This window comes from Gymnodraco acuticeps, unplaced genomic scaffold (genome assembly GCF_902827175.1).
Source record: "Gymnodraco acuticeps unplaced genomic scaffold, fGymAcu1.1, whole genome shotgun sequence".
Taxonomy (NCBI): Eukaryota; Metazoa; Chordata; class Actinopteri; order Perciformes; family Bathydraconidae; genus Gymnodraco; species Gymnodraco acuticeps.
Window position 1 is genome coordinate 675,103 of NW_022992205.1, and position 18,063 is coordinate 693,165.

At 45.1% G+C, this 18,063-nt stretch overlaps 1 protein-coding gene across 1 annotated transcript in view; it reads right to left on the reverse strand.

The window, feature by feature from the left end:
- Window positions 1-6,435: 6,435 nt before the first annotated feature.
- Window positions 6,436-18,063, reverse strand: part of LOC117539456 (RING finger protein 207-like) — a 34,485-nt gene continuing 22,857 nt past the window's right edge. Inside the window, exons 14-19 of the mRNA XM_034205648.1 lie at window positions 17,839-18,016; window positions 16,389-16,574; window positions 10,202-10,253; window positions 9,982-10,099; window positions 8,920-9,012; window positions 6,436-7,625 (exon numbers count right to left, since the gene is read on the reverse strand). Coding sequence (XP_034061539.1) covers window positions 7,475-7,625; window positions 8,920-9,012; window positions 9,982-10,099; window positions 10,202-10,253; window positions 16,389-16,574; window positions 17,839-18,016 — 778 coding nt within the window. The 3' untranslated portion in view covers window positions 6,436-7,474. The remainder of the gene's footprint in view (window positions 7,626-8,919; window positions 9,013-9,981; window positions 10,100-10,201; window positions 10,254-16,388; window positions 16,575-17,838; window positions 18,017-18,063) is intronic.

Sequence of the window (18,063 nt, forward strand, 5' to 3'; positions counted from 1 at the left end):
GTTCTGCCTTGGCTCCAAAAACCATTACCTCAGTTTTATCTTTGTTTAATTGGAGAAAGTTCTGACACATCCAGTCATTGATTTGTTCAATGCACTTACTCAGTGTTTGAATTGGAGCATAGTCTCCTGGTGAAATTGTTATGTACATTTGTGTGTCATCCGCATAGCTATGGTAACTTATTTTGTTGTTTTTCATCATCTGAGCCAGTGGTAGCATGTAGATGTTAAAGAGAAGAGGCCCCAAGATGGAGCCTTGAGGTACCCCACATGTCATATTTGTCAACTCAGATGTGTATTTACCTATAGAAACAAAGTTGTTTCTGTCCTTTAAGTAGGATTCAAACCAATTCAGAACTGTTTCTGAAAGTCCCACCCAGTTTTCTAGTCGGTCGAGTAATATGTTGTGGTCAACAGTGTCAAACGCAGCACTGAGATCTAATAATACTAACACTGAAGTTCTGCCACTGTCTGTGTTTAAGTGGATGTCATTGAAGACCTTACAAGAGCAGTCTCACTGCTGTGGTTTGGACGAAAGCCTGACTGGAACACATCGAAACAACTATTTAAATGCAAGAATTACTCAACTGTTGAAAAAACAACTTTTTCAATGATTTTACCTAGAAATGGCAGGTTTGATATGGGCCTGTAATTGTTCATTACTGAAGCATCTAGATTATTCTTTTTTAAGAGCGGTTTAATGACTGCAGTTTTTAGGGCCTGTGGAAAAATACCTGAGTTAAGAGATTTGTTTACTATATGAAGTAGATCTGAGGCCATGCAATGAAAAACATCTTGAAAAATCCTGTTGGAATAATATCAAGGCAGCAGGAGGAGGATTTCAGAAGTTGAATAATGTCCTCTAGGTTTTTATCATTAATCTGATGGAATTGTGTCATGGTGTTTGAATTGATATTAGGTGGACATAGGGACAACACATTTGCTGTACCTGATGCAGAGGCACTGACTGCTTGTCTGATTTTCTGAATGTTGTCAGTGAAGAAGGAGGCAAAATCATTGCACGCCCTGGTGGATAGAAATTCAGAGGCTACTGACACTGGGGGGGTTAGTTAGTCTGTCGACGGTAGCAAACAAGGCACGTGCATTGTTTTTGTTTTTGGTAACGATGTCAGAGAAGAAAGACTGTCGTGCGTTTTTCAATTCCAAATTATAAAGGCCAAGTCTCTCTTTATAGATTTCAAAGTGAACCTGGAGATTTGTTTTTCGCCACCTACGTTCAGCTTTTCGACTTTCTCTTTTTTCTGTTTTCACGGTCATGGCCTTTCTCCATGGAGATATTTTCTTCCCAGTCACTTCCTTTACCTTAGTTGGAGCAATGGCATCTATAACATTTTTAATTTTTGAATTAAAATGATCTACTAGCTCATTTACTGAGATGTTAGCAGGGGCAAGTGTGGAAGAAAAATTCTGAGTAAACATTTCCCTAGTATTTTCAGTTAATATCGCTTTGTGGTTACCTCTTTTTGAACATTTTGTGAACAGAAATAGAGCTCTCAAAGAAAACACAGGAATGGTCAGAGAGTGCAACATCAGTCACCACAAACCTTAGAGATATTCAGACCCTTTGAGATAATTAAGTCCAGAGTGTGCCCCTTATTGTGCGTGGGCTCCGTCACATGCTGAGTCAGTCCATAGTTATCAAGAACACAAAACAGTTCTTTAGCCCCTCTGTCCTGGGGGTTGTCAACATGGATGTTAAAAATCACCAACAATGACTAGACGGTCAAAGTCAATACACACTAGAAGACAGCAGTTCAGTAAAGTCATCAAAAAAGCTTGCACAGTATTTGGGTGGTCTATAGATATTTAGGAACAGAGCTCGAGAGGAGCATTTCAGCTGAAGGGCCACATATTCAAAAGAAGCAAAGTTCCCATAAGATGTCTTTTACATTACATTACATTGCATTTAGCTGACGCTTTTATCCAAAGCGACTTACAATAAGTACATTCGACCAGGAAGACACAACCTTGAAGAAAACTGAATCATATAAGTACATCAGGTTTCATAGAGCCAAACATTTCAAGTGCTACTTAACTGGCTTTATATAAGCCAGTCCTTTATTAGTATATAAGTGCTTTGGTAATAGTTCTATCACTCGAAGTGGAGTCGAAAGAGATGAGTTTTCAGTCTGCGCCGGAAGATGTGCAAGCTATCTGCTGTCCTGATGTCAATGGGGAGCTCATTCCACCATCTTGGAGGCCAGGGATAGCAAAACCCACGTGTTTTTGCCGATGGGAACTTGGGTCTTCCTGCATTGAAGGGAATCATTGAACAAAATAGCAACTCCACCCCCTTTCTTATGCATTCTTTCCTGACTCATAAAACTAAAGTTGGGAGCTGTTGATTCGATAAGAACAGCTGCACTGTTATTTTGTTCAATCCAAGTTTCCGTTAAAAACATAAAATCAAGATTGTGCTCAGTGATAAAATCATTGATTAAAAATGTTTTTCCTGCCAGAGACTTGACATTTAATAAAGCTAGTTTAAGTTTGTTAGATACACTATCAGTAAGATTTTTTGTAACAAGCTGGTGGCTGACATGGAATCACTGCTAAAATTTGATAAACTCACACAAACGTTTGAGCACTTCCTGTATCTAAGATGATTCACCGCTCTTAATCTATTACCTATCAACACAGATATCAGCAAAGCTACTGGCAGGCAGGGCCCCGGCATGTCCTGGAAAGAGTTGAGAGTGCCATACGCCCTTGAGCCTGGACCCAGCACATATCAGTAAGAGTTTGTTTGCGTTTTGTACACACACATCCTTATCAGGCTTCGGAGACTGCAAGATGCTTTCTTGAAGGGAGGGGAGGTGGTTGACGTAGGCACGGTGATGGAGACGGGGGAGATGGTGCGGGGGTAAAGGACATGCTGCCAGGGGGGGGAGGTGGTTGACGTAGGCACGGTGATGAAGACGGGGGAGATGGTGCGCGTCTCTGCGGTGATTTTGGTGGGCGTCGTTGAGGAGCGGGGGTAAAGGACATGCTGCCAACCCTGCGTATCGCCTTAGTTTGGTCTTTGAACTCCAGGAAGGAATCGGTGCCAACCCTCTGTATCTCCTTCGTGTGTTCAGCGATCTCCAGGAGGGTGGGCGAGGGTGAAAGGGGTGAACGGAGAGTAGAGAGAGAGCGGGGTGAAGGAAGAGTATCCTCAGAGGTGATAGGGGGGGGTGAAGGGCGGTGGAGACTCCTCCATTTGTCTCCCATAATCAAGACATTCCTCAGGTGGGTGCAGTGATAGATTTTCAAGGTTTTCTGAGCGATGTGTTGTGTCTTTCTCTTGTTTTGATTCCTCTTGTTGCTTGTCCTTGGCAGAGGGAACAGATTGATGACGTAGGCAGTTGAATACGTTAGAGATAAACCATTTCACTCCTGACTTGTTCAGACAAACTCCATTTGCCTTAAAAAGATGTCTGCGGTCCCATAAAAAGTTAAAGTTGTCAATATAATTGACAGAATGGTCAATACAGACAGTTGAAAGCCAGGTATTCAGTGCAAACAATCTGCTGAATCTCTCCACTCCTCTTTTGACTGGCGGTAGAGGGCCACTGATGAACACCTCTGCATTTAGAGAGCTGACGGTTTCCAACAGACTCAAAGTCTTTTTTCAGCACTTCTGACTGTTGTTTCACAACATCATTTGTTCCAATGTGCAGTACCACATTCTTCACAGTCGGATGTTCAGCCCCAATATGCAGGATCTTCTCAGCCAAGTCAGAGACCATATCCTTGGGAAAACAGAGTACTTTGGTGTTGTTCTTACTACACAGACCTTTTACATCTCTTACAGCAGAGTCACCCACAATCAGAGTTTCAGGCCCAGTCGTTAGCTTTCCCTCAAGCCTTTTACTTTTGGAGTAGCTATTGGTCCTTACCCTGCTGTGTGAAGAGGACAGGTTATCCAGGTCATCAGAAAGAGATCTCCGGTTCTGTGTCAGCGGAGCGTATCTGTTCTGGATTGGTACACTCAGTGGTTTAGGAGGATTGTTTGTAGTTCTCCCTTTAGCAGCTGTCCACGGCTGTTTCCTAGTAGGAACAGGGGTTGAAGAGGCACTCTTCCTGGGTGATAACAATGCAGGCCAGCCGGTCGCATCACAGATTTCAGAGCGCTGGGCTCTGCCTGTTGTTCATCCTCCCAAATCCCATGGAAATGATTTACTCTTCGGCCTTGCACCCAGAGAGTTTGAGGGAGGACTACCACTTGTAGATGTATTACCCGGTACACAGCCCTCCTGTTCCTTGGAATCCTTGTAGCTGCTAACTAGCTTTGAGTTAGCATGCCTTTGTCCATTATTTTGCAACACTGGTAAAGTGGTGTCATTCCAACCTAGTCCATTCACTTCCACGTTAACTTCCAACCGTTGCATTTTCATTTCCAACACGGCCATCTTCTGTAGAAGTTTGTGGAAGTCATCTGTAGAGAACGGAGGCATTTTGCTGCTAACTAGCTTAAGCTAAATAGCATGCAGTAGCCTACCAGGCTTTAGCTGTTGCTAGGCCACGCTACTGTAAGACTGAGGTCGTCTTAAAAATATTGAAATATGGCTGAAACCCTCCGTCTATTTACGAAGAATAACTGTCCCAGTGATAGGTTAATGTCCAGGCCTATATACATTGTTTATGTAACTTATGTGCCGGTGTGTCCATGGTTTTGAGTCTGTGTGTGTTGAGCGCCGCGCCGTCTGCTTTTTGCAGTACAGTAACTAAAGTAGGATTAAGCATAGGCCTACCGGTAGTTTCTGTATACCTGTCTGACCGTTTTGCGTGCGCACTTGTGGCATTGCTTGGGATGACCTAATTAAAATAGCGGCCGTCCACCCAGTACAAAAATCCCAACTACATCACTGCCCCTCACTGTGCTCCCATTTCATTTAAAAGCCACACAGCCCATAGGCATATCTCTTTCTTAAAATCTGTGAATTGCAGTTCTGTATGCCAAGTGCAGTTATATATAGCAGCATAATTAAGACCCATAACTGAATCTTCAGCCTCATTATACCTAACATCATTTGTAGATTTATCCCCAATATGCTCTGTTTGCTCTAATTGTGTTCTTCTTAATGTCACATCTTTATATTTCTTCAGTGACCCAATTTTTCTAACAAGATCATTAAACTTTCATTTTTTTCTTTATCTTTTCTCTTCTATCTTTAATGTTTTCTTGATTGTGTAATGGAAATCTTCGAAAATGAAGCATCGGAAGCAGGATTCTTCTGTAAGTGACTAAACATGACACTTCCTTTGAAACAAAAAATGAGCAAAGGTGTGTCCCCTTCTTAATTACCAAAGACATTTCAATGAATTTACCTCCAAATGGTCCATGAACACCTTTAAAACACCCTCCCCCCCCCCCCCTTTAAACAGATAGAGGGAGAGCGGGGGAGAATAATGAACAGTGAACATGGAGCTGGTAGTTGTACAAGTGCAGATGATGAATGACCGCAGGGAGGGAGTACAGGACCAGAGCAGAGGCACAGCCATTTGTTACTCCGCTGTCACAGATGTATTTTTAATGAATGTGCACCTCTGGCTCCTCTGCAGAGCGGTACTGTTCCTTGAGGCCAGCATGACCCCAATACTTCCTGTGAAGCAGCGGTTCTGAACAAACCCACTTGCTGGGGCTGTGTAATGTAAATAACCTTCTCCTTGTGAGAGCCGGAGCCATCAGTCTAGCTCCTCATTACCGTCCGTATACCTCTGCCGGGAATAGGGGCTGTTCCTGTCTCTGTGCTAGTAGCAGGTGGGGAGGTTTCACCTTGAGGCACCCATGTGTGCTAAGCTCTGTGCTTCTTAAATATGTTGTTTTTCTCTGCAAAAAAAAGTCCTTCAAAAAAGCCTTCAGGGTCAGCAAATCATTTCAAATTAAAATGTTCTTGCTGATTTATTGCAGCTCTTTTAAATCTTCCTGCATTTGCGGCAAGACGGTAAATACCTTTATGTTCCATTTTTTATCAGTTTTACTATAGCATCTGTTGAAGGTTTCAGAATGATTAATTATAAGAATAGATTGGGGGGGACTGGAGGAAAGGGGAAGTATGAGGAAAGGAACCTTACCTGGTGTTTTCCTGCAGGGCAAATCCTTAGCTTAGCTGCTGACATTGACTCATGGAGACAAACCAAGAGGAATATATTTCCTACAGTAGAAAGAGCCTTGGTCGGCTGGGAAAATAAGGATGAGTTTGGAATTAAAAAAGCTAGCAAGAAATCGAGGTTAAGGCAAGGCCAGTTACATTCCACACCTCTGTAATTCAAACTTTTCCACTTCTTGCATGTAGATGTAGAAACTGCAGGAGAAAAAAAACCTGCAGACACCATCCTGGAAATAACTGCCTCATTTTGTAGGAGACACACATCAACATGTGACATACACTCACACACAGTGACACACACACATACAAACATCATTGCATTTGCCATGTTACATCAGAGCTGACACACAATGTTTTATGCAAAGAAAAGATACTGCAAAAAGCAATTCCACATGCGCTGTACAAAAAAATGACAAAGTGATAATTCACACTCTCAGCATAGGCCTACTGCACCAAACAAAAAATAAAGGAAGGAAATAAAGGTGTGGTGCAGGAATGATTCCTAAAAGCCAGAAACTATTCAGCATTTTAACACTTCCGGTTCCCTTGTCAATGTGTTTTTTAACGTGCTTTTGGTTATATGCCTGAAATAAGGTCTGTGGTGAACACAAGCTTAAGAGGCATGAATGTTTGTTTTTACGACATAAAACACGTCAGTAAATACCCCACTGGTGAACGTCTGACGCTTCAATTTGTCATATAAAGAGGTGGTTGCTAAAAAGTGACTCAATGAGACTTGAATATGTCAACACGCAGAACATTAGCCGCCTTTAGTTTGGCTGCCTTTAGCTTAGCCGCCTTTAGCTTAGCCGCCTTTAGCTTAGCGCTAGGGCTGCATAGCCATGTGACTGTGTCGTTTGTTTATAGCCTTACGTTAGCTTATTCCTGGCGATTGCATTTACTCTCTACATCAATTATAAAAGTGTTATTAATATGTGGGGATTATCCTGCTGAACAAAATGTGTATTTCTCATATAGGCCTACTTGTGTTTGCTACAGAGCTTATTTTAAATGGAAAAATCCTGTTGCTAGAGGGAGCACTTGCTAACATGCTAACTTCCAGGTTGGCCTAGAAGAAAATACATCATCCCTGCATCACTCGATTCACTTTTTGAGCCCTCCATGGCTCTTGAATATCACAAAAAAAATTCTTCATGATGTTTGGCTATTTTAGTCTTCCAGTCCCATGTTCATTATGTACCTCTGGGTAGGGTCTTTCCTCCCACTGCTGAGAGAATATTATGCAGCAGACAGCAGAGGAAGTGACATCCTGTCCCGAGCTTGTTATGTCTGAATTAAGGCACATTGCTGCACAGGAGCAGGGGCGGGGGGCGGGAGAGAGGGGGGCAGAAATGTCTCAGTGTTTATGAAGGCTTTTCGTTGTGGATGGATGTCTCCACAGGAACCCTCGGCCTGCCGGAGCGATTGGTCTTTACAGAGCTCTCCCCCGACTCCAGCATCAGTGGACGGCTGTTCTTGTGTCTGTCTTGATCTGTGACACAACTCTGGCTGTCACTGTCAAGAAAGAATACATGAGCTGCTTCACTCCCAAATCCAATACAAGAACATATGCATAAATATGCTAGGTAAGTCATTTGTGCCCTTATTATTTATTATTTGTGTGAGCTGGTATTGTCATCTCATCATAATGTTGTGTCTTTTATTTGTATCTTTTGTCTGTACTAAATAGAACAAAATTGAAATAAAAAATCCAACAAATGAATTTAGAGGTCAGAATCAGAAGTTTATTACCAGGTAGGTTTACACTTACGAGGAATTTGACTAGGTGTCGTGGTGCATATATAAAAGTAAAACAACAATTAAAACACAGATAGAGAACTAGAACAAATATTTAAAATAATAAAAAATATAGTAAAATATAAACATAACAGTATTTACATTGCAATGGAATGGAATAAAAAGGTATAAAATATGGAATACAAATACAAATCGTCAGTAATAAGTAATGTTATGCTGATTTTCCGGTTCATATTTGTATATTTTGTGCCTCTACTGTGACATGTTTATTTGCTTTAATGTTCAAAAAGGTATTTATTTTTCTCATACTGCCTGTGCTGCAGCACCTCTTTTCACCCTCTGTCTGAAACCAGAGCCCAGTCTGCTCTGATTTGTTAGCTGACCAGCTCTGTTGTGATTAGAGATGTCCCAACGTTTAGCCTACATGTACAATGTGTTAGAGCGCTAGCCAATAGAAGCACAAGTGTTATGTAGTGATGTCACAATGTTACGGAAGTGTTACGGAAGCCTGGAGTGTGTGGGAGAGAAACTCATGCACAAAAACCTATATAACACACTAGAGGAAAGGGAATCCCCCAAACAGCTTAATAGGGCCTCTTTAATACATGCTGATATATTGGTTACCCATATACTCCCTCTGCTAAACCTGTAATTAAATGGGATATCTGAGCTGTTCTTTATCACAAATTTAGTTTTTTGTCGGATTTGTAAGGTACCAAATATACGATCGAGTCAACAATCAACAGGCCGGCCATTTTAGAACATTAATCACAAAACTACTTTATGTTTCTTCTTCCTGAGTTCTGCACATAAAATCCATCACCAGAACTTCCCTGCACAATGCATAACTCCGATAATTTATTAAAACACAGCCAGGGAAATCTGCTGATAGTAGGCACATTGTGCGGCCCTTAAATCATCACATACAGCTTTGAGATGTTTACCACATCATAAAACAAACAACATATGTTATGCTGAGTGATGATGGCTTATGAACGTACTTGCTGAAAATGTCTATTTCATTTACATATAGAGCAGTGTATGCTAGTACCTTTCTTGACTGTCTTTGGCAATTGTGTTGTCTTCATAGATTTTCAGCATAGTTTCTGTGCGGTCGTCGTGCTGCTTTTTAGCCTCCTGAAACCTAGAAAATACATTTAGGAATATTCACACACAAAGAAGAAAACCAGCTTTAAACTCTGTGGCATTTAGCTCCAAGTCAATTTCTTAATTGTTATGTAAACTTTGTGTCATTTTAAGCAAACATAATGCAAACAGGAGTTAATAGTGCATTTATTTGGGAAAATGTTCAGCTGCAGATTAATGGAAATGTGAAGGTCCAGTGATTTATGACAGCAAAGAAAAAGGGAATTTGGAATTGAGTTGAGATAAAGGACAGTGTGTGTGTGTACAAGGTAATGAAGGAGCATGTCAACTAGTGACACAGTGTGCCTCACTGATGTTTATTTGAACCGTTTTTGGACAACAGTGGAGCTTTTTGACACAGAGGTATGAGATACAACGAGAGTACGTGTTTAAAAAAATAAATAAAAAAAACTATTGGTTTTTTTTCCTTTTATATTGTGTCCTTTTATACAACGGCAGATAATGTAGCTTGCAGCCTGGAGAATATATCTCTGAAATCTGAATTTCTGAGATATAATTCAGTTGTAATTTCCATTCGAGCGGTACAAGAAAGAAATCTGAAAAAATGATTGTTGTTTGTCAAGGAATAAAGACTATTATCGGAATCACTGATAATTACAATTTTGCCTACAATGGTCATAATGCGGTGTTTTAATTACAAATTACTAAGCCTTATCATACATGTCTAACTGCAATTTAATCGAATGTCATTTAAAAAGCAACAATACAAAACTGCTTGAATAGTGAAAAAAGCAGCACTGACTTGTTTACTTTTCAATTTGTACATGAAGTATTTCTTGCTGTCACTCTCTTATCAATGCCAATACAATACCTACATACCTATGCTACCTGCAGTGGTACTTTATATCATAGCAAGGGCTTCCATTTTCTTCCAATCACTGTCTTCAGTCAGCCAATATGGCAGCAGATGGACAATATAGGGGTAATATATCCTTTAATACAACACCTGGGCTCCAGCCTCTCTTTGACCTTGGCAATGGAGAGGATGTAGGGGCTGATCTGTCTGGTGATGGTGGTGAGGTATGAGTTCTCCTGCTTCAGCTGCAACAGGTCATGCAGCTGGGCTGGAACATGCAGATGAAGGAAATGGAATAAAACAAGAACATCAAAAATATACAACGTGATGTAAACGTTTGACTGATAATGTGTTAGTTTTGAAGACATACCTTCGTAGATCTCCTGCTCATTAGTGACCCTCTGGAAAGTCTCCTCCCAGATCTGAATGGAGAGGGAAAAAGTTAATGATCATGAAATACCACACGCTACTGTCATTAGACTCGAGGGATACCTTGACATTTATTTTCCCTCCGTCTGCATTCCTAGCAGGCTAAATGAATACAAATGGGTGAAAACTATGTTGTTAGTAGCAGCTAGAGGTACTGATGGAGGACACATGTAGGAGCCTTTGTTGGTCTGAACTTCCTGGCAGTGTAGACACACTCAGTTAAACTCATGCATTCCGTTTTTTTACTTCATATAAGAACACAATTATTAGATTCAAATTACAATTAAAGTACTAATTATGCAAAATGATCATTGTCACAGCATGTATTATATCACTGGTTCATAATTAGTGATCCGTTAATGTGAAAATAATTTACATTTTGCAGCTGGTAGAGAAGAAGCTAAATTGAATCACTTTTTATACTTCCTGGTATCTTAATCCATTAACGTACATGATAACTGATTAGTTGATAATACCTGTTCTCATTCATAACACTCCGTTCGATGTCTCACTATGGGATGCGCCTCATCGCGGAGCAAACAGAAGCATCAATCTCATTACGCCAATCCTGATTGGCTGGAGATCTTGACGTCAGCGTCAGGGAAATCACCCCCTATAAGTAGCTTGCGCCACAACGCATGCGCCATTCAAACACCTCTTCTCGCTTCAGAGCACATCTCTATAGTAGCCGGACAAGCTTAACGGTCCACAGACTGAACCCAAATATAACCATTTCGGTCGACGGGCGCTCGCCGGCTACTCCTTCTGCTTCGCAAGAAGACGGTAATACTAACGCCAGTTAGTATTAAAATCGACCTCGCCGTTCTTTCCCCGGAAAGTAAGGTAAGGTTTTGATTTTTCTCAAGCTAGCTACGCACCCGTTGCTAGCTAGCTTCCCCTTGCTACCGACACCACGGTAGCGAGGACGCTTTTCTTTTTCTCTCTCACGGAGGAGAAAAGGATTAGAAGTATATTGACACACCAGTCAATATTCTTTGAGAACAAAGGACCCACACCGTCCCCTTTTTCTCCGGATTAAGGACGGGTTGGTAACACTTTTTCTCTCAACAACGTACCTGTTACGAGCGGGTCCTCTCCACGCCACGAGGCGAACAAGATGGATGCCTCTCCCCCTCACACCAGAGGAGTCAGGGACTCGAAGGCTCGGTCATGCGGCTGCATGTTGAAGATAGCAGGCACAGACTCACACCAGGTCTGCCCGTCCTGCCTCAGGCTGAAACACGCCCAGGAGGCTATCGACAACCCCGGCTCGTGCGGGCATTGCGCCCTTTTCACCCGAAAGAGCCTCCACCGACGGCTAGCACACCAAGCTAGCTTGTTGGAACAGGACTCCCTCATGTCCACTGATTCGCCGTTTGGCAATCAAGACACGTCTGCTGCAGAGACTGAGCCCCTCACTATGTCGGTCTGGGGCTCACTAACAGCGGCAGCTGCGGAACCGGGATCCCACGCCGTGTCAGGCCGGGACCCGGTGGCGGCAAGAGACGCGGGAACGGAGCCCCACGCCTCACCAGGCGGGAGCTCCCGGCGAGACCTCACCATGGTCTCACCCGCGGGGAATGTCCTGGAATTAGACTACATGGGGGACAAAGAGGACACCTCTGAGTCCCTCCTGTCTGATTCGGATGAGCAAGAAGAATATATCCGCGTGTCAGCGCGCTGCGTCCAGGCTAGACATCCCGTGGCCCGAAAGGGCCAAGGAGACCGCCAGGTCCCGTTACGAGGGGAAACATTCTCCCCAAGCAACGAGGACAAGGAGGCAACTCCTCCCGGTCTTCCCGGAGATGTTGGATGAGGTGTATGGAGGTATGGAGAGGCTCGGCCTGCTCCGCATACCGCCGATGGAACTGCTGGTGGCAACCCACCTCCTACCGAGGATGGGCCCGTCACCAAGCAGGAACCCAACGCTGCCAGCGAAGGTGGACCGTTTCCAGTCAACCATGACGGAACGGTCCTACAGAGCCGCAGCGTTGTCCGCCAGGGCTCTGAACGTTTCCTCACTGCTAACCGCATACCAAGCGGAGCTCTGTGAGGATATGTCGAGTAATCCTGGACCGGCCGTTCTGGACGAGTTGGCCGCGGTCACAGACATTTGTCTCCGTGTCCAACGCTGCGCCGTCCAGGCCACGGGCAAATCAATGGGGATCATGGTGGTGCAGGAAAGAGCTAGATTGCTCAACCTCACCAATCTCCCAGACCGGGAAAAGGAGGATGTGCTTGACATGCCCATCGTTCCCGAGGGGATTTTCGGCTCCGCTCTTGCCTCCATGCAAAGCAGATGCGAGTCGAAAAAGAAGGAGGACGAGGTCCTCCACCTCTGCCTCCCTCGAAGGGCTGCCGCTTCGCAGCGGCAGCCCTTCGTCCAAGCTGCGAACCCTGCTCGGTTAAAAATACCGAAAGCGCAGAGGTCGCAGTCCGCCCCGAGTCCCCAGCCCAGGCAGGGGACGAGGGCGAGCTGGCCTAGAAAATCTCCGGTTCCGGCTACAGCCCAGGAGCATCCAACCCAGAATTTCGGCCAGCAGGCGAGGAAGAAGAAGCGAGCGGCGTGACAGCCCCTCCTTCTCCCCTCCGTGACAGAGCTGGAAGTCCACGGTTCCCCAGCTCTAAATGTGTTCCCGCCGCCTCGAGAGATGCCTCAACACCATCCTCAAGTCCGCAAAAACACATGTCACAAATCTGTTTGTTCCTCTGTCATTAAACATTTGCCGCTGACGCATCCAGGCTTCAGGCCGAGGGCGCAGCTCAAAAAAATGATAAGAAAAACAATAAAACCAATAAACAGCCCGTCAACTGTTCCCCTTCTGAGAGCAGCTTCGGCATCTCTCAAAAGGCGGATTACAGGCGGGTCTGTGAAGGCACCACCGTCACGCACATGCGCAGTGCCGGATGGGGTTTTAAAAGCACCACCGCCACGCGCATGCGCAGTGCCGGCTGGGGTTGTGAAGGCACCACCGTCATGCGCACGCGCAGTGTCGGTGGGGATTGTCGAAAAGGGGCACCACTGTGTTCAGACACTAGAGGGCCCCATAACACAACAAATAGAGACTCAGAGGGGAAGAGATGTGACATCTCCACTGGCTCTAAGGAGCATGCAGTGGAAGATGCTCACATCATCTGCTTGGGGTTTCAAGACAGTAACACGGGGCTACAGACTCCAATTCGCTGTCACCCCCCCCCTCGCTTCTCGGGCATTCTGCATTCGCAGGCCCGAGGAGAGTCAGCCCATATTCTGGAGAAAGAGATTCTCTCTCTCCTAGAAAAGAGGGCTATATCTATTGTACCCGCCGAGCAGAGTCAGGGCGGCTTCTATTCCAAGTACTTCCTCGTTCCCAAACGGGGAGGGAACGGAATTCGGCCAATACTTGATTTGAGGGCTCTGAACAAATATCTAAGAAGATATAAGTTCAGAATGCTCACTCACACATCTCTGCTGCGGCTCGTGCGACAAGACGACTGGTTCACATCAGTCGACCTGAAAGATGCGTATTTTCACATCCCAGTATATTACCCACACAGGAAATATCTGAGATTCGCATTTCAGGGGATCTGTTATGAATACAGAGTACTCCCCTTCGGTCTGTCTCTCAGTCCAAGGGTGTTTGTACGATGTACGGAAGCCGCGATAGCCCCGTTAAGACAACAGGGTATTCGCCTGGCGACCTACCTGGACGACTGGCTGCTTCTCGCACAGTCGGAGCAGGAGGCTGTTACGCAGACAAATGTCCTCGTAAAGCACAGGCTCAACCTGGGTTTCATAATAAACACAGAGAAGAGCATGTTGTGCCCCGCGCAGACTATACTCTTCCTGGGTTTACACCTGAACTCGGTGCCCTTTTCAGCTCGCTTGTCAGCGGATAGAGTGAAAGCTTTCAGAGCTTGTCTCGCTCTTTTCCGGCTGCGCAAACATGTTCTCTTCAGATCATGCCTGCGATTGCTGGGGCTCATGGCGTCAGCCATCCTGGTCGTACGACTGGGACGCTTACACATGAGGGAGTTTCAGCGCCATGGCGCGCGGAGAGTGATGGTTACTGTGAAATGCGTAATGGCACTGCGCCACTGGCTGCATCCGACTTTTCTAGTACGAGGTGTGCCTATGGGTGCTGTCCTTTCACGGAAAGTGGTCACCACGGACGCATGTCTGACAGGTTGGGGAGGTATTTATGAAGGTCGCCCGGTGAGGGGTCTCTGGAGCAGATACCTCCAGCGGGCGCACATAAATTACCTGGAGCTTTTAGCGGTGTTTCTCACCCTAAAACGCTTTCTGCCTTTCCTCAGGGGACATCACGTCCTCGTGAGGACAGACAATACGACCACAATATCGTATATTAACCGCGAAGGGGGTTTGCGTTCCTATGGAGCGGTAGGCGTCTCCTCTCTCTGAGAGCGACGCACGTACCGGGAGTGAGGAACCTCGGGGCAGATCTACTGTCCAGAGGTATACCACTTTATGCAGACTGGACTCTACATCCAAGGATTGTGAGCCAGCTGTGGGTGCGTTACGGCAGAGCATCGAAAGACAACGCTCAGTGTCAGCTGTTCTTTTCGATGCGCGATCTAAATGCACCGTTAGGCGTGGATGCACTCGCGCACAATTGGTCCCCGGGCCTTCTGTACGCGTTCCCACCCCTGGCTCTGATACCCCCAACTCTGGCCAGAGTGAGAGAGCAACGCCACACACTTATCCTGATAGCTCCGCACTGGCCAGCTATGTACTGGCTAGCGGAGATATATCAGCTGCTGTGCGGGCAGCCATGGCAGCTCCCACTACGCAGGGACATACTGTCCCAAGCCGGGGGGGCGATCTTTCACCCACACCCAGAGCGCTTGGCTCTATGGGCCTGGCCCGTGAGTGGTACAATCTAAATACAGTGTGACATGACGCTGACCCTGGCAGCTGCCAAGCGAGCCAGTGGCACTCATGCACTATCTGTACAGTTTTCATGCAGTCAGTTTGCCCCAGGGCAAACAGAGTGTGGTTGAAGCCTGACCCTGCCTTTATCTTAAGGCGGTCGGTTCGGGTACCACATTTGACATTAAGGCATCCTCCCCGCCACTGTATTCCTCCGGGGAACAGCGGCCGGATTTGCCGTGTCCAGCCCGTGCTTCACGCACGTACAGGGACAGATCAAGGGTGCTTTGTCATAATGACCAACCCCTTGTGTCCTGGGCTAACCCTTATAAGGGCAAGCCTGTTACTAAGCAACGGCTCTCCCACTGGTCTGTGGAAGCAATTGCTTTGGGGCTCATACGAGTCAGAGTTCGCAGGCACCCTCGGGTCCGCGAGCTCTTTCGACTCAGAGTCTGGCTGCATTCTGGACTCTGTCCAGGATGTCTCCCATCAAGAACATTGGTGCAGCGGCGAGCTGGTCCTCGCCGCTCACTTTTGTCTGCCTCCTAACAGGCTGGACGTTCTGCTCCCAGTGTGACTCAAGCAGTGCTGGGCACCTGGTTGAGTCAGAGCTCTACCTGTTAAGTTCTGGTTGGTTTGGTGATTTTCGAGATAAGCTCGTCTGGCAATACGGGAGCTACAATTTCCCATAGTGAGACATCGAACGGAGTGTTATGAATGAGAACTATAGGTTACTTATGTAACCCCAGTTCTCAGAGTAACATGAAGTGAGATGTCTCACCAGACGGCCCTCCTTGCTATGGTGAAGCGAGAAGAGGTGCTTATTTTGAATGGCGAATGCATTGTGGCGCAAGCTACTTATAGGGGGTGATTTCCCTGACGCTGATGTCAAGATCTCCAGCCAATCAGGATTGGCGTAATGAGATTGATGCTTCTGTTTGCTCCGCGATGAGGCGCATCCCATAGTGAGACATCTCACTTCATGTTACTCTGAGAACTGGGGTTACGTAAGTAACCTATAGTTATCAGTAATATAGACGTTCAAGGTAACTAAAGCTGTCATCTGTTTAAAAAGGGGTTAAAGGACAATATTTGATCCTTTTGTATTCTACTCTTTGCTGCTATAACTGTTTATACTACTGCTTTCATCACTGCTTTTATTTATTTGTTTCTGTTTTAACTGATTCGAGAAAAGCCTGCACATTTCCGTTGTACCTGAGTATAATGACCATAACGATTGTGATTCTGATTGACCCACCTCCTCGAACATGACTCTCATAGTTTCCACGGTGGAGTGCTGTGAAGCTATCTGACTGTCGATGTTCAGCGATCTCTCCATGATCTCTCCCATCTTCTCCGTGTTGATGATGGAGTGGTGCTTTGTCAGATCCCGGTGCAGCTCCTGGACCTGGTCCTTCAGATTCTGAATCTCTGTCTGGAGAGTCTTCAAACACACAAGCACATACAGGACATAGGAAATGACACTCAGGAGGTTCTTTAAAGTCTTTAAAGCAGCATATCTGATAGTGTACAGATGCCAGGTGAAGTGCATCTGAGCATGAACACCTTGTTTCTCCCTGAGGGGTTCATGTGCTGCTTCTAGATTGTTTTTCTTGAGGATCAGAGGATCATCCCAGGAAGAGAAGTTGCTGCAGCTGTTTGAACCAGTGTAGAACCAAATACAGGAGATTTATAAAGCAACTATACTGTATTTCAACGTTTAAAGCATACAAAATAATCTGTCTATCTTCCCGCTGATTCAGGTCCACTCTCATTTTAATAGGTTAACCCACGATACATCCTTTCCTGAAAATTGGTTGTTTCTGCCATCTAATTTGGCTGACATAAAAACAAACTGATCCAATAACTTTCCTTCCTTAAAGGTAGGGTAGGTCATTCACTTCAGAAACACTTTTTGTTATATTCCATGGAATGCTCTTAACATCCCGATAGCAATGAATATATTAAATGCTTTGACAATAAATACATAACAAAATGTCATCTGTGGAAGCCGTGGCGCTGTAAAAAGCACGATCAATCATCTGAGCCGGCCCGGCTAAAATAACTGGATGGCCTACCTGCCTGTCAGCCTTCCATCTGTGCTCAAACTTATCTCGTGCCCTCATTGGTCATGTGCGCGTTCGTGTGTGTGTAAGGAAGTCTAAAGGGGCAGATTTCTTCCGGCTGCATACTTTCAAATTCTAGTGTACTCGAGCTGGTTTCTCCATTCTTACCTACCCTACTTTAAGAGCTAATGTAACTTATTTCAGGATGCAAGAGAAGGGTTACCTATCACTATATTTTCTATTAGATATTGACTCTTTAACAACAGGGAAATAAGAAATATATATATATATATTTTGGCATTTAAAGGGTATTCACTTTCTGTAATTACCTTGACATTTGGTACAAACATTTGTGTTACTCACAGTATGAATTGTACAAATGTTGATCATCTACAAACTTTTCATCAATTTCTTAATTTATGACCAAATTCTTGCTAATGAACTTTCCTATCAGCCACAACTGAGCTTCAGAGAACGTGGTAAATGTCATAACTGGTAAACATAAGCATGTTAGCATATTGATCATATATCATTTAGCTAAAAGCAAAACTATGTCCAAGTACAGCCTCACACAGCTGCTGTTGCTATGTTGCACAGGTTAAACACATCAGTTAGTCAGAAATGGTCACATACAGCACTCACCCTGTACGTGTTCTCATAGTTGCGGCAGTGCTCGGTGAAGGGGGTCTCCCTCCCCTCCGCCAGCAGCACCTTGGTGCAGATGTTGCGGTGACAGGTGGGCCTCCGCCCGCACACCGAGCCCAGCGGCATCTCACTGAGGGACGGGGAGCGGCAGCACACGGAGAGGGGAGACTGGTGCCTGAGAGGGGGGGGGGGGGGGGGGGGGGGAAATAATCATGATTGCTA